The sequence below is a fragment of the Empidonax traillii genome, unplaced genomic scaffold, assembly GCF_003031625.1.
Source record: "Empidonax traillii isolate 1590-97213 ecotype Southwest subspecies unplaced genomic scaffold, ASM303162v1 scaffold72:size2462915, whole genome shotgun sequence".
NCBI classification, from domain to species: domain Eukaryota; kingdom Metazoa; phylum Chordata; class Aves; order Passeriformes; family Tyrannidae; genus Empidonax; species Empidonax traillii.
The window spans coordinates 790,038-810,177 of NW_020955265.1; the positions used below are offsets into that span (position 1 = coordinate 790,038).

At 38.0% G+C, this 20,140-nt stretch overlaps 1 protein-coding gene across 13 annotated transcripts in view; it reads right to left on the reverse strand.

Annotated features, from left to right (window-relative positions):
* Positions 1–898: 898 nt before the first annotated feature.
* PTPRK (protein tyrosine phosphatase, receptor type K) overlaps positions 899–20,140 on the reverse strand; it is a 396,664-nt gene continuing 377,422 nt past the window's right edge. For all 13 annotated transcript variants that reach the window (XM_027880554.1, XM_027880549.1, XM_027880547.1 and 10 more), the window contains 12 exons: positions 19,818–19,854; positions 17,909–18,006; positions 17,083–17,199; positions 16,171–16,325; positions 14,888–15,023; positions 12,919–13,068; positions 12,175–12,348; positions 9,331–9,462; positions 8,984–9,109; positions 6,911–7,074; positions 5,555–5,690; positions 899–2,170 (listed from right to left, as the gene is read on the reverse strand). In XM_027880554.1, coding sequence (XP_027736355.1) covers positions 2,117–2,170; positions 5,555–5,690; positions 6,911–7,074; positions 8,984–9,109; positions 9,331–9,462; positions 12,175–12,348; positions 12,919–13,068; positions 14,888–15,023; positions 16,171–16,325; positions 17,083–17,199; positions 17,909–18,006; positions 19,818–19,854 — 1,479 coding nt within the window. In that variant the 3' untranslated portion in view covers positions 899–2,116. The remainder of the gene's footprint in view (positions 2,171–5,554; positions 5,691–6,910; positions 7,075–8,983; positions 9,110–9,330; positions 9,463–12,174; positions 12,349–12,918; positions 13,069–14,887; positions 15,024–16,170; positions 16,326–17,082; positions 17,200–17,908; positions 18,007–19,817; positions 19,855–20,140) is intronic.

Consider the following 20,140-nt stretch of genomic DNA (forward strand, 5'->3'; position numbering starts at 1 on the left):
AACAGTAATCTACATTTTTGGTCAGGAAACAAAAAAAAACAAAACATAAATATTATTCTGGGCATTACAGAATGTGGCTTTTGCTTTCCACTAACCTAAGAGCTACACATCTCATCTGTCAAAAAGTTAATCTAGACTTCTAGACTAATCTTCTCAACATCCTCTACAGACAACAGAGGAAGATTCTTTCAGAGTCCAAACCACTTAGTGCCAGACAGACACTAAACAGGCAGGATGCATCAGTCTGTGGAGATGGCGTGTCATTTCCACAAAATGTGGTGACCAGACAGCTGGCTTTGGGTGATAGACCCTGCACTTTGACTGTTAAAGTTAGCTGAATGCTGTTACCTCACAGAGAAAGCTGGAAATGTTGCAATTCTGTTGCATGCCGCTTATAATCCACTTTCCAGTGTGGCAGAATTAAAAATAGGGCAATTTGAGTTTTAAGAAGCCAAACCCAGTGAACGTTTTCAAACCTCATTTATTTACCTTGCTGTTCATAGGTAGGAATTAACAGTGGGTGCCCAAAAAAAGAGGAATTTTTTAGACCTGGAAGAGGTGGAGCTATGCAATATGGATGGAGGCACTGAAAATAATCTGAGAACTAGTATTTCTCTAAACATTTCTCTGCCATATATAGATCTTCTAGACAAGAATGACTCATTAACAAGAACAGTAAGCGAGAGGGTATCAAAGTAGGAAAAAAAAAAATCTTTAAATAAAAATTTAATTCACTTTTACTTTACAGAATATTTAAAAGCACCATAGAATTTTACTGTTAGTTCTAAAAATGATCAACAAGAGACTGGAATGATTTTAGCCAGTAATATATAAGAAACTTCATGAAGAAATGGATACAAGCTAAGTGAAGGCAAAGTAATATTTTGTACACCACAACTATAATCAGAATCTTGCATTGGTTTATTCAAATTTTGCTTTCGTGGAAGCAAAGCTTACATGTTTGTAAACATCAAATTAAACATTGCTTAATTTTACACTTTGCTAAACAAATACTTTTTTACCCTGAAGGGCATGTGCAGACCCATCTGCTTGTCTCACAGTTCTCCTGTTGACCTGTGCTTCAATATTTTTTTTTAAACAATTGGTTCCTGTACAATTTTAATGAAGCTTAAAAATTTCTTCCAATATTGTGCAAGTCATAGGCAAGGCCATTTTGAAGTGTGTACTTCCCTACATAGTTTTTTGATCAGTACTTAACTAATGCAACTGTGAAAAACTATACATTTTCAGGAAAATGTTTAGATTTTGGTCCTGTACTTAAAGACCTTCTATAATCAAGTTGTTTACATGAATTTGAATCACAAGCATGTACACAACAAAACCACTATACCTATGTTTCTTGGTCTATGCATAAAAAGTATGTTTTCTACTTACACTAAAACATACAAAAAATAAACTACAAAAATTGTTTACACTTGATTTCAGCAAAAAAAGCTTTCTTCAAGAAAAATGATTCTTCTTTTTTTTTCAGCCATCAAAAAAGGAATGCAAGTAAACAATAAATACATGTGCTTTCTCCATATAGACATATTTACACTTGAGTCTTTGGCTTATGTTTAAGTTTCTTTATAAAGATCTTTATGTGATCCAGCCATCATTGCACATTAAAACAAAATAAGCCAGGTTTTTTTTTTTACTATATATAATATATATATGCAACACTTGAAACGTATAAAGAATGAACCTTACTATCAATTTGCACTGTTATTGTACTTTAACAATGTATCAAAAGGAAAAAAAAATACCATATAGGAAATATTGATACATGCAACAGATGGTCGCTCTACTGCTTTGAGAGACGGCTGCATATACACACACTAAAAAGTCCTAATTTGCGCAAATCTCTTCTGACTCTGGTTTTCATTAAATAGTATTTATGTGGCACTAAATGTTGATACTGTATACAAGCATAGAAACAGATTGAGTTCTTTTATTAAGATACACAACTTCATAAGAAAAATACTTTGCATTTAAAATTTAAAATCCCTCCCACCCCCCTCTTTCCCTAAAATCTTTCTTCACAGGATCAAGAACTGTTGTCAAAACAGCTTATTGAGATTCATGTATTTGGTGAACTTTGCCATATCCCTTCCGACTAAGAGGATTCCAGGTACTCCAGCGCCACATCATAGCAGAAGCGATACTGCTCCTTTAAGGGGAAACAGAAACAAAAACTGAAGTTAAATAAAGACTCTAAAATCTTAGCAGCAACATCTACAACCAAGAACACTCTTTGCTAACTAGTAAGCCAGACAGGCTTGGATTTTCTATTTTTTTTTCCCCTGTTACACAAGTATGTTGCCAGCTCTGATGTAAAACCTCACCCTAATCAACGAAGTGGAAAAAATCCCTGACCGTGGAATTGCAGTGGTGTGCTTCTCTGATTTTTTCAGCTTCTAAACTGGTTTATCAAACATGAAAAGCTCTCCTCTCAGTCAGAGCATTCTTGCAGTGAAAGCACCTCGACTCTTATACTTGACCACTTGTACTTGAGTTAGCTGATACTGAGCAGTAACCAGTGCCTGCTGCTCGGGCAGCCAGTGAACGGATGGGGAGTACTGAGCCGTGACACAAAGCTGCTCGGGGTCCATGGCCCCTTTGTACAGTCGTGTTGATGTAATTTCCAAGAGATCAGATGCACATTTAAAAGAGGTGAAACTAAAACTTCATGGTGGTTAGTATTTTCCCTCAACAAGGCTGCTGTTGAGAGCTGATACTGGGAGAAACGGAGGAGGAAGGAGAGGGGAAGAAGAAGAAAAAAACAAGGAAATTAATTCGATCTCTACTGCCCTTGTGGCTTAACAAAACAAATTTGCTTTTGTGATTTATTTTTGTTTGCAAGGGAAGACAGTGTGATCCATTAGCAGGAAGTTGTGGGGGTATCTTAAAGTCTTTGTTGCGCTGCTCATTGTTGTTATCTGATCATGTTGCTGAATGTAGGGCACACGACAGTGTTATATATTGGTTTTCCTGCTTTGTTTTCTAACTAACGACTCGACATCTGCTGCTGTTCAAGAGTTCTGAATAAAAACCCACACAACAGAAATACATAACTACAAAAATTTAGTAAGTTCAGTTTAAAGCTACAGTGGAATTCAGGTCTATTTTGAAATGAAATATAATTTTGCAGAGCATTTACCAAAAACACACAATTTACCTTGGCCTCCCTTTACTGTGACACAAATAACTTTCTGTGTGATCTGATCTGTTTTCTTCACAGCAGTCAACTAAAATCCAGGTAGGAATTTAATATGTTGTGTCTCAGATGTCTATAGCACAGGAGAATGCAAAGTATTTTGTGGCAAAACCAGCAACACCTAGCCCAATGTCACTGCTGTCACAGGATGTTCTATTTGTTAACATGTCAACTATCTCCTTAATTTATGTGATGGCAAGGGATGGAACTGGTGCACAATAATTGAGAAAATCATGCCACAGAAGCTACTTGATACTAAGCAAACACTGACACTTGCAAAAAGGGCAATATGGGGACAGGCAGCTATAGACATTTTGTTCAATATGTAAGTTCACAAGGACAGAAGCTATTTCCAGTATGCATAAACTGCAAAATGTTTTTAATTTCAACTGGCATCCCTGATTTTTATGCTCTAGGCAGCCATCTGGCTGAAGACAGTGGCTGCTGGCAGTGTGAGAGTCAAATGGCAGGAATTCCCAAACACTATCTATCATTCAACCTGCTTTCACATTCATCTACAAAAAGGAAAAATATTCATGTCAGAGAATTTTTTTAAGGACTTTCCACAATGTTCAGCTTTTCTAACTGAAGCAAACTTTCGTTTGCATATGCACTCATACTGTGGCCATAAAGACTATCCAGAAGACTGAAGGCTATTTTGAGTTCTGGCAATGTACATACAGATATTTAGTCTTGCAGTTTCGCTCATTCAGATTCATATTATTTATACTAGTGCAAGGTGATAGAAAGGCTACACAAAAGGAGAAAAAAACCTCTTGATGGTTTCCTAGAAAACCCTAGCACCTGGGGAGACATTCCCAGAAACTGATAAAAGGATTAAAATGAAGAAAAGAGTGATATGGAGTTAACACGGCCTTTTTTCTCAAACGTCCCGACTGCCAAGAACTCAGGAAGTGGACCCTTGGGCCTATTTCATCTGTCTATCACCCCAAAATTAGTTTATTGACTATAGCCACTCAAACTGCCTAGAGAAAAAAAGGCATAAAAAGAGATTGGACCCAAGCAAAAATCAGAGAGAAGTTCCATAAACTCTGCAGAGGTAACAGATGGGTTACCTTTTCTCCCTCCATCTTCTCAGGACACCTTGGGCTGAGTGATCGCTTTATTAATATATACTAATTTTACTTTTGCTCCATAGTAATTTAAAATTTTTACTTCTTACTTTGTTGCAAGTTGCTTTTGCTTTATAGTGTTTATTTGAGTTTTTTGCTTTACTTATTCTTTGTAAGTTGTTTTACGTCTTTGTAAGTTGCTTTTGCTTTAGCATGTGTGCCTATGCTTGGCCTTATTATTACTATTACGTAGTTTATGTGTGTGTTTGCAGTTAGACCCTATTTCAGGCAAAACAAATCCCATAAATTGCCTTAAATTTGTATTATTAAATGCCTTATTTCATGAACTGTTAGAGTGAGTACGTTTTTATGTGCTGACAGTTTTGCTGATGGTAAAATAACTAATTGGAGAAACCTGTTGAGGGAATTTCCTACTGCTACTTATTGTAGTCCTTAAAGAAAAAGATATCAAATATCCTGTCCATCTCATCAAATCTCTTAAGCAAAGGGTCTCATTAGGTGAGACACTGTAACAGACTCTTTTGGACATTAAAAGGCTTTGATCTCCTGGGGGGGACACTGATGGAAAAAAAATTAGCACAGATTGGACAGAAAATTCTTTTCTGCCCCTTTTACATGACAGTGTACTGTTTATATTTTTTATTATTTAACTGTTGTTCTCAATGATCTTAAGGGTCTTTTCCAACTTAAATGATTCTAGAGTCTATATATTTGTTTGCAACATATTAGATCCACATCTTTGATTTTAAAGTTCTGAGGTATCATTTTGACTACTACAAATCTGAGTAAAAAAGGTTATTGTCATTCAGTAAAACTTTCAAAGCAGCAATTGTTACTAAGGAGCAAAATATTCACATATCCAGCTATGAATCTACACTTCACAGCTTATTCCTACCAAGGAGAAACGTCTTACTCTGTAAAATTTCAAGATGGTTTTGCAGCCTGCTGCAACTTCCTTTCAAACAGATCAGGTTATTTTGGGAGATTAAAGTGCATTCTGTTAACTCAGAATACTATTTCTGTAAAAATCATACTACCAATACAAGAAAAGTAGTGTAAAATGCTTAGTCACTCCTCTCACAATGCTGACTTGTGTGTACACTCAGTATCTGTCCCTTTCTTCTTGTGGCCCATCATAGGTTTGCACTGTTTTGTGGACACAGGTCTGAGAGTGCAGCTCACACAACAAGACAGCCTCTGGCTCCCTGGCTCTTTGCGGTAACCCTGATGGGTTGGTGCTTACCGGAGTTTCTACCATGTTGGGCTTGCTGTTCCGCAAAGTCTTCACAGCATGGAAAACGTCCACCACATTCTGCCTTTTTACCATCTCAACCACAATGCCAATGGCACAGAACATCCCGCTCCGGCCACCGCCGTTTCTGTACGCAAGCAAAAGAGATGGTTACATGTCACTACGACCTAAGAGAGCATCCAAAATGCATTTCTGTTCTTTCACTCTGTAAGCACAAGTGATTCTTCAGTCCCAGAGGGAGATCAGAATTTAGCAATCTCATTGCAGCTCCAGTGGGTTTGGTCTAAGACATTTGTTTTTTCTGACCTTTCTCTCAGTTGTCACCTTTGAATTCTGTCCTTACAGCCCACCATGCTGTCCAGCTATACTATAAGTCTAAGTTACATATGCATTAGAAAAAAACCCCAAAACACAAGTTCCATGGCAAGTAGAGCATCCCAAGTTCAATGGCAAGTAATTTTTCCACTTAGTTCTGGAAAGACACTCACTTAAATTGCCCTATGAAATGAGGATTATCTAGCTAGATAGAATAAATATCAATTATACAATATCTTGTTGACCTTTAGGGACACTTCTGAACTATTTTCATATTATTTTCAAAGAAATTGGGGTAGGTATTTCCTACCCATGAGGTTTGAGGTGGGATAGGCAGAAAGGGGTCACTAGTTCACTCTGAACATTTAAACAGAAGCCTTTTAAGGAAAAATGCATCATTCAATTTCTATATTTAAAAATTCGTATTTAAATAAGGTAGCAAAGAGATCAAATATTCTTTGCTTAGGGAGACGAAGATGCCACCTTTTCAAAATTGTCAAACCAGCTCCCATTTAAGTATCAGGTCCAGATAAGCAGCTAGCAGTCATTTACTGACAATAGTTGTAGGATCATGTACTGTAATAGAACTATTCTTTGATTTCATACATCCACAGTTTTCAGTTTAAACACCTCAAAATATTCCATTCCTTCTGGAAAAAATGCAGCACACTACATGCAAGAGTGGCACAAAAAAACCCAACTATTTGGCACTCAGTAAAAAAAAGATTTCCTTCTGAAACCAGGCAGAAGTTGTTTATCTGTACAGGTTTTGTACCTGAAAAACATGCTATTATGTACAGAAGAAGACAACACGCAGTATCACTGTAGTGACATGTTCCCATGGTACCTTGACCTGATACAGACAAATCCAAAAACTGACCAAAAGAAGTGGTACTTACTTTGTTTTAATTTAAGTAATAAAGGCATATGCAAAAGAAGGTATTCATAAGAACACTGCTTAAACTTAAAACAAGAAGTAATTTATAAGCATTTATTTGAAGAACAGCAATTGACTTTCTCCAAGTTACTCACAGGCAATGGATGATCGTCCGGCCCTCCCCTTCTTCACATTCCTCTTGCCATTTTTCAACCTGCAGAATTAACTTCAAGAAGGATCTCTTGGAAGCTGGTACATCTCTGTGAGAAGCCCATCCCAAATACTGGAATTGCTGCACCATCAGATAGCCCTCTTGTGGCTGAGGGAAAACCAAAGAGCTTTAGGTCAAACCAGCACCTTTACATGTCAGTTTAGAAAACAAAAATATAAAACTAACATGAAACCTAAGTGTTTATATTATGAACAGATTCCAACATTGTATGGTAGGTTCTCCATTAAATTGTACCACTTGAGCCCAAGGAAGATGTCAAAAAAGGGGAACTACATAGAAGACATCATCAAAGTTTATCAATCACTAATGTAACCTATCCTGACTTCTAAACAAATTCCCTAGATTCTAGCTGCCAAGCTTGCTTAATATCAATAATCAATTAAAAAACCATTGTTAAATTCTTAGACCTGCAGAAATGAAGAGAGATATCTCTGACTCCTAAGCATGAACTCATCCCATTACAAATAAACAACAAGTAATATTGGTGCACAAATACAACTATTGTCCTTGAAGTCTTCCCTTTTTGCCAGATGATAATCATGACAGCCTTGCTGCCAGTCTCCAAGCTTTCCATATGCTAGATGAGATAGAGAGCTTTGAATACAATTAGACTGTCACAAGAAAAGCCTCAATAACAGGAAGAATAAATAGTCTATTCACTTTCTTGCAGCTGAAGATGATGAAAAGGAGTAGGAATGCGGATTTTAGAAAAGGAAGAACAGAGCAGAGAGATATTTAAAAGCAAGATGTATAGGCAAAAAAGCCATGGGAGAGAGAGAGAGAAGTAGAAGAGTAGAAAATCATAACATCATAAAAAAAGAAGAAATGGAAAAAAAACAAAAATAAGAAATGAACAAAATAAGAAAAAAAGAGGAAGTCTCAAAATACAACAAAAAAGGGCTATGGTGTAATATTTGCCAGTGTGCCCACACCTTAGTTTCCTGTAGTTTCCAAACAAGGCATGAAAAACTAAAATGCTTTTTATAGTTCTGAATATAAGCAAAATTAAAGTTTGAGTAAAATACTGGCCATATGAAAACTGACCTCTGCTCTCTGAAAAATGAAAATAAAAATCAAATAGGATAAAAGAAAAATCTTTGCATATACACAGTAATCAGTTTTCTCCACAACTATCCTTCAACATTAATGAAAGTTAAAGATATACTCCAAGTAGCAATCAGTGATAAAGTCAGTATTGGATGAAAAATACAAAGCAGTCATGGTAAGGAAAATAGGGATTGCTGGTTTATAGAACGGTAGCACAAGCATCTGTAACTCTTAATGGAAGGCAACATAAAGAAGCGATTCATAGAGGTGAGACAAAGGAGGAAATGCTGTGTGGCAAACAGAGTCTGAGAAGATGCTGTGATAGTGTGAAACACTGTGGGATAGTAAAAAGACAAGATGGTGCAAGGTATGAAAGCTGACAAGAATGCAAGACTGGCACTACTACTGAGCTTGAGAAAAAGATGATAAATGTAGGTCGAGGCACAGTGGTGAAGAACCCTTCAGAGGCAGAGAAGCTTTCAGAGTTTTTTCACACCCTGCTTTACAGGTTGCCACAATCCTCCTTTTATGTTGTGGTTTTCACATCTTAGGCTGAGAAGATCCTGGTTGTATAACCAGCCTCAGCGTTCCTTTTCCTGATTCACTGTGGAAAACATCTTATCAAAGCTATGACCTAAATACTTGTCATTATATGTTCATTACAGGGATATTTCTTTTACTGTGCACCAAACAAACAGACTACATACATCTACTCATCAAGGAAAATGTCACAGAAAAACACTCATTCACTTTAAAGCTCTATTTAGCATGTAGCTATAGAAAAGTACTAGAAATTAGTATTAGCAATTGATGATTGACTGAATCTTTTCTGATTAATGTCTTAAGAACATTAGTATTTTACTGTTATTCAAAATTAAAAAGTAGAAGAGCCTAGAGAGCATTAAAACTGATATATTTTTCTGTCACACATTGTTATGGTAATGCTTACTCTTGTTAGGTTGCATATCCTGAAAATTCGGTTTATGACATCGCAGTCCATTGAACACGACATGCATTCCACTTGGATGGGACCGTACCGCAGTATCCCCTCCTCGGGCCAGTATTGTGGGCAGCCCTGCACCAGAGCAAAATGGGCATAATTAAATGCTGAAACTTACACCTTGAGCATTGCCTTGTTCCACCGCAGACCTTCAGTGAACAACTAGTGTTGATTAGTTTCTGTTAAGCAGAGAATAACTGTAAAATCACTGCACTGCTCTACATTTTCATCATGTAGCGAGTGCACAGTGACTAAAGCACGCAAGGGTACACGGAAAATTTGATCTCCAAACTAACCTGTGCTAAGTCGACTTCATTTAACATCACAAGAGAAGTACAGCCATAGTCATACACTAATCTCCAGAAATCTTTCACAGTGTTTGGTAAAGGATGTTGTGTGACAATAAAAGCTGCTGGCTGCCTGTAGCTCTGTAAAGGAAAATAATTTTATTAGTACCTGTAAGGGAAGTACTTAACTTTAACTGAAACACTGCAACAGAAAAAACCCATAAAAATAGAACAAAGCTGTGACATCAACTACACCAGATTTCACTGAAGATGTTACACTTAAAAATACATTATCATTTCCAGTAAGAACAAAGAGGTTACTCTGTTCAGGTCTGCCTTCTGCTTGGTTACAGACCAAGCCCTCTGTTTTCTCAGTTCAGGTATGCTCTGGGAACTGAAGGTGCTCTTTGGGGCTCTGCTGAACTGAGGCTCAGGGAACTCTGCTCGAGGCACTATGTCCAGGAGACCAAGCAGGAAACCTTCACCTCATGTTACAGAGGGGGGTGCAGAGGTCTCAGAAAGTCACCCTATCCACAGCGGGCTATATGTGAACACCATGACTGAACCAGAGACTAAGCTCAATCCCAAACTCTGTTTCACAGTGCACACCCACAGGGTCACTCACAGAACCACTTTCAGGATTACTGGGGCCCATTTCCAGCAGAAAGCATAAGTTAAACAGCAATATTCTATTTCCTGTCATGACCGCAGGTTCCATTTTCCATATGCCGTGTTATACACAACTGCAAAAAGGGATTTTCAGCCTTGCACAGATTAACTGAGATGCAACTAACAGCGAGGGGCTCATTTCCTGATGCACATGTACTACAAGCATCAAGCAGAAGAGAAGAGATCAGAAGTCTTTTGCAGGCAATTCACAACCATGCATGGAAAAGTTCTGCAGTGAAGGAATACGGATAGGAGGCAGCAAGGAAGCACCAAGAGGTTGATCTGAGAAATTGAATAAGGTGGTAAATGTTCTTGGAGATGGATGGGATTGTAAGTCACCAGTTTGAAGAAGAAGTTGCTAGGACTACTGTATGGAACACAGAGAGCCCCATGTTTAGCACCCATGCTGGTACCAAAAACAGTCTGGCTCTCTTTTTTACTGAATTAAGTAAATTAACTTAAGAGAAAGACTGGGTACCATAAATAAACCGCTTCTGGTACTGGAAGCTTGCTTATTCAAAGATTGATCTTCACGTGCAATACACTGTCATACCTTCCAATAACTTGTCATTATTGTACTGCAACTTATCTTTATAATCAGCATTTGTTTGACAAGAGAGTAAAGAGGCTGCCAATTTTTTTAATCTAGATTTTCCTATAATTTTCTAATGCAGGAATCACGTTGGGGTAGTAGCAGCTTGTGGCATCCTTCCTAGATCTGCCCAGGGAGAACACAGGAACAACCAGTTTTGATTCTTTCCCTATATTTTTAAGAAATAAAACATGTCCTAGCTGATGCTTTCCTATTTCTCTTCCCCATAATTTCTAGTCTTTCTTGAGATAAAGAGATAAGGGGAAAGTTCCCTTTTCTACTTTGCTATTGAAAGTCCACTTTCCTTGCCCAGGAGTAATTCCACCCCCTGCCTGTAAATAAATCAATCTTAAAAATTTCTGCCTTTCCTTACTGGCCTCTGATTTCCCATCCACTAATATATTGCTTGGTTCTTGTCCCTGCTGCCACATACTGTTGCACACTCAGAGTCCTCTTGCCACCCACAGCCTGTGTTGTCTTCCTTTCACCCCAGCCTCACTCCTCTGCTCAGCTGTGTTGGTTGGTCCATAGTCCATCAATTTTATTCAGGTACTTGATGTAATTTTAACTGCAATTCTAAACAATTTTGATTGCTACCAAAATTCCACTCGCTGCTTTTATTCATCCATTCAGTCCCAGTGACTCCCTAATATGTTTGTCTTTACACACATTACTCCTCTAATCTTTCTGCCATGATAGCTAATTCTGAGATTAGGGAATGCATTTTACTATCAGTTCAAATGTTTCCTGCACTAGCTCAGGCAGAACTCAAAGATCGCTACATCATTCAGTGCTAATGATTTCTGCTTCTGTTTGCTATTTTATTCCAGCATCTCTCCTTGACATGGCAGTTTCTGACATCACTTTATTTTTTAGGAAGGTGAGGTGCCCCTGGAAATCAGGCCACTTGTTTAAGTATTTACTGTAAAGTTTATCTTTAGGGGCCTATCATTGGAAATGCTTATGGGAGGCACAAGCAGGTATCTGGCAGCATGTGTGATGAACTAATTTATCGATTAGACCTATACAAGCAGGCTCAACTCCATTTTTCCAATTAATTCACCTTTTCCCCTGACAAGTACTTCTGTCAGTTACACTTTAAAGAGTTACACTTTAAAGAGTTGCAACTCAAAATATGAGCAATAAAATCCCCAACCTTCTATCCAAACATGCTGAAGAAACAATTTTTTTCTTCCTCTGTCACTCCTGCCTCAATATGAAAAGCCTTTTTTATGAAATAGTGATAGTAACCTCATGCTTAGATAGGTTATCTGACAAACAGCAGATTTTTGAGATCCTGCTGAGATTTGAGATTTGGACATCTAGAGACTTGAGCTTTATATAATGCTGTTAAAAATGTGAGATTTCCAGTGGGTCCCACAAGGATGAAAAAGGCTAAAGATAACAAACCTTCTGAGCAAACAAGCTGGTGGGGCTTCTTACCCATTCCCCCCCCAGCCTTCTTCATTAGGACTGTTTTACTGGGCACTGCAGTAACAAAGAATTACTCTTTCTTAAACCAGCAAGTGCTCTCTCTTATATTACAGAGCTTTTCATGGCAAACTGTGCAGACAAAGAAGGTAGTATCTTACGTCCATAAGAGCTGCATTGATGTAGTTGCTGCTCTCCCCATCAATAGTAATTAAGAAAGGCAGACATCTGTCAGGTGGCAGCATATCCATGAAGCGGTTCTTGTCGTGGTTCCTTGGCAAGCAGGCTATGCTGCAGTCCTCTGCTTGCAGGCGAGGGGTCACAGAATTCAGGGTCTAAGGGGAAGAGGATGCTGGCTTTAGTGCGCTGAACCAACACACAATGGACTCAAGATTCCCCAAGTTTTAATGTAAAATATTGCAATATGAGAAAACGTGAGGCAGTAGTGAGAAGACATTTGCAATGATGAGCTCCTGTCCGTTTGTTGGATGTGCTGGGGCTTTTCAAGGGAGGTTAAGCTGCCGATATGAAAGGCACTCCACATACCACTGAACACATTCCGCGTGACAGCATCCCTTCTGAAAGGAATAAAACAAACAAGATCCTTTGGAGCCCTAAAGAGCTATGCCTTAGCTATGCAACTGCAAGCCAAAACTCTCTGTTGGTTCCTACTCACTGCTCATTATTCCAGACAGATATTTCTATGTTATTTTGTTAAAGGAAGGATATTCCATATTTAAAACAACTTTGCAAAGCACATGAACAGGGGTGCTTTATTTTCTGGACAAAGCTAGAGACCAAATGCTATTAAAGTTGCATGAAAAGCCTTTTCATTAAAATAAATTAAAGGTATCTAGAGGCAAAAAATTGTTGTTGCATCAAGAGTTAGTAGGAAGTGTGAATACCTGAAACTCATCTTTGAGATGCGAAGAGTTTGTCTGAGAGTCTATTCTAATCATATCAAAATAAGCAGCTTTGAATTCACAGACAGGAATGGCAGTTTCTCCACACAGGCAAGCTTCTAGAATGGCATCATGAATAAAGATGTACTGCTCCTATCAAATCAGGAAAAGAAACAAAAATTATAGCCATTTAAAAAACCCCAGATATTTCCTTCTTTTAGGATAAACAGAGCTACTGTGCACTGTAAAACTCATCAAGGTAGTGTCCATCGATACATTAAATAATGCTTTAATACAAACACAGTCTTGTTCTTAATGGGCTGCAGTTACCAAGGACATTTTCTTCAGGACCAATTTAAATTCAGTAAAACTTCAGAAGGCGGGGATAGCAATTTATTTAACAGGAGGTTTTTAGTGTTCTTGCAGTGCTTATGGGTTTCTGTGCATATGCCAATGACTTGTTGGCTATACTAATTTTTTTAATTGTTTTCAGTCTTCTGATAATAACAGAAAGAGTAAATTGCTTCAAGCACTACTAGTGTGATTAGCCAGTATTTGGCACGCTGCGCTCTCCTTATGCATGTGCAAGCTAGTACACCAATTGCCTCACAGCAGGCTCTGGGCCGGTAATAAATTCAAGTGTGTTCCAACAAAAGCACCATTTCTTCCCGTTTTTTTCCGACTTGCCTTGAGATAGCCTGAGTCCTAGATAACTGCACTACTATTTCAATTAGGCCTCCTGTCAATTTTTACACAATGCCCATTATATTTACTCACCCCGAGAATAACAGATGTAAACCATGTCTAGAACTGTGCCAGCCTCACCTAGTTACTGTGTATACAAATGAGGTTCCAACAGCATAAGCTTTAATACATGCCTGCAGAAACAGCACATGTCCAGGGACCGTGGCAATCTTCTGTCTCTACAGCCTTTGTTGCCTTACCCACACAGCTATAGAGCTATTGGCATCACTGTCGCCTACCTAACAAGAACTTACTGCAATTATAGATTTATTTTTCTGTATAAGTATGAACCTCTGAGACAAGGTGAGAGGTAAAAGGCAAAAAGGAGAGAAAGAGAAAGGAATAATAGTAGAGGTGTTAATTCACATGCAGATTAAGTTTTGGATTGGATAGTTGAAGCAGTCAGACTAAAACACTCCACCCCAAAGGTTAACGGCCCTGTAGCAGGAGTAGTTGACCATGACTATTTGTTCAACTGCCACAGGTCAAAGCATGGAATAAAAACTGCACCAAATTACACCGATATGCCTGGTTGCCAACAGCAGAGATTTCCATGTGGTCACAGGTGAAATAACTTCTCAGGTAGATGTCCCTATGGAGAGAAGCGGCAAACCACTTCAGGTAACCTGCCTTAATATAAACCGATAACCTGTGCTTCCATGGAAGCTTAATGGTACTCTGGTGGCAGAATGGGAACTGCTTCATTACTAAGGCAATGGTTTGTACTATGAAGCTGCTGAAGACATGCTGAAAGACCAAAAGGGTAAAAAATGATAAAAGCTTGGCAGCAAGGTTAATAAAGCAAAAGAAAACAGAGTTGAAAAGGGAGAGAGAAATGGAACATGAAGTGCAACAGTCAATTTATGGATAAAGTGATCGGAGATAGTCTAAAACCAATGGCAACCTGCTGAAATTCCACCTGTGAGTTCCTGGAATTGCTGATACCAGAGCTGGGGAGAGATGTCCCAGATAGGTCTTATGTAGGGTCTTCCCTAAAAAAATCCTCCTTGCTTTCATTTGTTACCGAGTGAGGTGGGTACTTGTTTGTGCAAAGACTAAAAGAGTTGTCAGGTCTGTTGTACCGCCCTGGTTCTGGGCACTGTTAACACTAAGCAATGCTCCCTGATGGACATAAACCCTCAAGAAGGCCACTGCCTGCTCTTTTCAGAGTCACAGTGAAATTCTGACGTAGCATGTTTCAAAAGGCTTTGAAGGCAAACTGTCATACCTCAGTCTGCACCATGTTGATGCGACGGGACCGTAAAGCTTTGACACAGTTGTAGATATCCACAACACCTTCTCTTTCTGCCATATCTAACATGATATCGATCACAATATAACAACCTGTCCGTCCAGCACCAGCACTAAAAAGAATCAGTAAATACCGTTAGGAATATCCCCAGAAAAACGTCTACAAACTTTATAGCCATTACTGAGGGCATTTTTATAACAACATTCAGTTCTCTTATCACAATCGCTATCTAATTTTTATCTTCTCATCATAATGTCCATTAAATCTTTTGATGTGTCCAAAACAACCTTTTTCCACCAGATTTGATCTGCTAAGTAACAGTAAAAAAAAAAAAAAAGAAAAAGAAAAAGAAAAAAGAAAAAGGAACTTCCTTTTATCATCCAGATCAATACTTAAGGGAAAAAAATTAGTTTAACTGAAATCTGGAGCATGATTAAGCTTATGCACTTCAGAATATGACAGATCTTGCTTTTCTTTAATAAGACTAAGGATGATTTTAAGTGATATATATTGCAATAAGAAATGCAAGTGTATGTTTAACTGGCCAAATTCCAAGCTAGTTCAGACAGCACATTTAGCAGGATCCAGAAGATTCACTCATGATTTATTTTGGTTTTACATAAAGCTATGGACAGTTTTTGCACACTGAATTATTAAAATCTATAAAGGCTGAGTAACTTTATGTACAAAATGTAATTAAACATTTGATGAAAATCTTTAAGAAAATCATACATTTGCTGAAAACAAATTCTATTTGTCAAAGGACTGTGTTCCAACAACAAAACCTTGCAAAACCTGCCTAGGAAAAACAATGTTCTGTATTTGTTGCCATTAACCTCATTCCATCTTCCTTCATCTACATGCTTACTTTGATTTAAATTATTAATCTGTTCAGACATTATATGCAACACCAAACTATCAGAGCAGATGTATCTACACTCATTCTTGAATGCTGTCACAAAATTGTTGTAGGCTACCTAAAACGATAGCCTAAAGTATTATATGATTTAGATGGTGCAGATGTTGCAGGAAAAAGAAATTCTCCAGCTATTGCTTTTAGGAAAAGTGTACTAGAATCTGGTTATTTCCAGACATTGCTGTAGACAGCCAAATCCTACTGCGGTGTGAATTAGGCAATTCAAAAAGGGAACAACAAAACCAAAACACTTCGAAATGATGAATGTTCCACAATAGACTCCTTTAAATAATCATATTACATGTTAGTGGAAAAAAATCAATCTTGCCCCTTCTGTACACACCTGCAATGGACAACAATAGGCCCTGCACTAGGAGGGTTAGATAATTTGACTCTCCGTATAAAGGAAAGTAGGCCTGTGGCATTGTAAGGAACTCCATGATCGGGCCAGCCAGTGAAATGAAACTGTTTAACTTCACGGATTTCATTGTAGCCCCTCTGTAAAAGGCAAAAAAACCAAAGGTTAAGAAATTCAAAGTATTCCATAGACTAGTTTTTATCTGACCAAATAATGATCACACATACTGATAGAATCTACGTGCAGTTTTTATTCTTTCACTAACTATTTAAAGCAAAGACCCACAGGAAGCTTATGGATGTCACTGTTGGTTTTTTTTTTTTTAATTTTGAAGCCTGTAATTTTTAGTTTTGACATTAAGCATGCTAGTTTTGCTGCATTACATTTTTTTTGTTTGTTTGTTATAGACTTAGATGCATTTTATATTGATTTTCAGAAGTTCTGCTAATTAAGACAGTGGCCTGCTACCTTTAAAGGCAAGTAAAATGATTTAACATATGACCACAACCGTGCCACATATATTGCACTTCACAGAGTCTGACCTTTGATTGAGATTGACTCAGCAGCAGTCAGAACAGAGTGAATGGAGGGAAAGAGCAGGCATGACTCATAACGTGGTACTTGAGCTTAGCTCAGAAGTATGGCTATGGAAAAGAGGGGACTGTCAGAGAGGGAAGGGCAGCAGTTGACATCTCTGGGGAAATTCAAAGTCCCACAGTGAGATACATATTTGGATAGCGCTGATGCAATGCTTAACTCCCAAGGCTGCTTATACTGTGGGCCTGCTAATGAGCCAGAGGGATTTGGTATTCTACAGGAACACGTCAGCATGGCCTTTTTCATCCTCCTTGCTACCAGGGAACAGTATTTTGCTGAGCCCTCTCAAAATGTGCTCACCCTTCCCAGAGTGAATGTCCTGACGACGTACTCCGCAAGGGGCTCCATCTCTACACAGGTCACTTTGAAGTCCCCATAAACTTCTGTGTCATCAGGCCAGTACTTGTAACACTTAACCTAAATACAAAATGGGTATGCATTTTACACCAATGGAAAAGAAAAGCTTGAGGATACATGATACTGCATGACACTACATTTATTTCCAAAATGACCATGCACCCATGTGGCTTGTCATGGCTAATGGCTGCTATGTTAAGTTAAGCACTAGCTACAAGGAGTTTCCACTGCTTCACACAGCTGTACTTAGATGCCAAATTCACTTTTAAATGAGCATTTGTATTTTTTTTTTAGTGCTGAGCTATGGAATACATTTCCACTTATGGTAAACTGGGATGCATTTTGTATCCATAATCAAACTGTTGCAAGTATTCCAAGATATTTTATAGAACTCCCTGAGGGATGTGTTACTGCTGAACTGTAAATAATTTGCTGATTTCTAGCCACTGATATTGGAGCTCATTTCCTCACTAGTTCACTTACCCCCCTCATTTGAGTGACAATACGCAAATCTATTTTGCTGAAATATGCATTTTGGATTTAGACAATTTTTCACTACTCATGAAAGCAACACAGCAAACACCTTCAGAAGTCATTTTTACACAATGCCATAATGGCAGCAATGTCTGGACTCTTGCCCCTTCCCCTCTTAGGATGCAGGATCATCCTTCACGAGACCCTTCTACATTCTGCTGATAGTGTGTCTTGTCAGCTGGTTGTTTTTTTTTTTACTTGCAGCATTAAAAGAAAAACAAAACCAAAAACTTACTCTCCCAACTTCCACTAAATTTGTGACCATCACAACACAAGCCGATTGCTCCTGCCATATCATTCTCCAAAAGTCGTACACAGTCTCATGAACTGGACCTGTAAGAAAAAAATCCAGGTAATAATCTGCAAAAAAATAATAGTCAAAGCAAGCGCTAAAAATAAAATCCAGTGCTTTTCAGAGCTGATGTACATGAGCACACTTGCTCAGAGATGAAAGCTTTGCAAAACCACAACATCGTAACATTGTGACAGTTTCCAGACTATATTGTTATTTCTAACCAATGCTGAATCTTCTCAATTTAACTGAATTACCACTTGAAAGAAATTAATAGTAGGTGTTTCGTGTATCAAAATGCCAGAAGTTGCTTGAAAACTACAAGGACACAGCAATGTGTGACTACATCTATAGTTACACTTCCAGAGACATATTTTACATTTGTTAAATACAATGTGTTGAGAGTCACTTTCTTCAGGTGCTCACCAAGGATATGCCTATGCCAGAGTGAAGTATCAGGCAGGAGGGCTGCTGGTACAGGTACTGTGCACTTACCATCCAGATGCCGGCAAAGCACAGAAGCACAAGTAGGTGCTGAGGCATAAACTTCCCACTGGAGTGTATATAAACTAACTTAACTACTTTTCTGTGAGGCAAATGAAGAGCACTCAGTTAAGCTTTGCCTCCTGCTCTGCTGCAGAGACATGCTGAGTGACAGAGGCTTTTACTCTGCTGCAATGACCTTAGAAACAGCTTCCTGACCATCCAGCAGTACTATAAATATTACTGTATATAACGCACATAGAAAACCAGAATTATTTAGGTTGGAAAAAGACTTTAGGACCATCGAGTCCAACTGCAAACTCAGCACTGCTGAGCACAGCAGTAAACCTAAATGTAACATTTGAAGACGAAAACATATTCCCTCATATGTTAGATGTTGGGCTGCACACAAAAGAGGCAGTAAATTTTTGCCTCCTTTACACACTATTATGTGCAATGATTTACATAGTAAAACAAAAATAAAATGCAAACGTAGACTTAACTACCACAGAGAGACCTATTGAGGCAGCACTTACACAAAAATTAAAAAACACGTGGACAGAACTTTGAACATCCTGCTTTAAAACAAGTCTTTATTTTGTCTTTCCTGTGTGCAGCTACAATCAACCAAGGCCACAAATAACAGGATATTTCCAGACAGCTATCTGATTATACTCACAGATCAAATAATGGCACACCTAAATCTAATTATTTTTACTTTAATTCATATCCTCTGATATTTCAGTGCAATCTTAGACTAATCTATTTGTTTTTCCTTGCTGTGAGGAGTTTTATCAGAAACACAAAATTAATAATTTCCATAGAACTTCAGTTTTTTTCTCTAACCCCTCTTTTTATTATTAGGGTGTTACATGATAAAGATTTTCTTCACTCCTTCCTACAAAGAGGCTTTGTCCTCTGGACTTAACTTTACCCAGACTTTCTGAGACAGAGTTTAATTTATCATTACTATCTTCACTGCATCCTGGACTAAATCCTACACAATAAAAGAATACACTGTAATATGGAAAGAAAAATGCCTCAAGGCAGGTTCAAACTGTTCTCTTCTGTCCACATCTCTTTTCTCTACTCATCTTCATAATTGGAAATCATGATAGTAGCTTCTGACTTTATCAGCTGAATTTATCACTAAAATATTTGCTCAATTGCTAATTAACATGATAAATTAGTGCAATTTTTGAATTTATTCACATTCCACCTGAACAAGCAATGTTATTTTACCATAACACAAGGTGACAACTCACAATACTGTGTATGCTTTATTTCCATTGACTTCCATTTTATCAAAACACTTTTGGACACTACAGAGAACACTTGTTTGATTTGATTAAAGCTGGTAGAGCCTTACCTTGGGTTGCAATGTAGTGACTTGGTCTCTGATATCCCTAAAACAGCAATATAAGTTGGTTTGAGTACTGTATTACTAACAGAGTGGAAAATAAAAGCCTTAACTCTAGACAACATTTTCAGAACAAACCAATATTTAAGAGCAGCATGAAGCTCAAAATCTAAAAAAACAGTTAATATTGAAAAGGTTCGAATGACAACAGATAAAATGAAAATAAGAACATCTGACTTGAACAGACATTGTAGTGTACCAGGAAGGAGTATTCTAGATGGGTCCCCCGCGCCTAAAAACTAGTTATCTATTGACATTATTTCCCCAGCTGA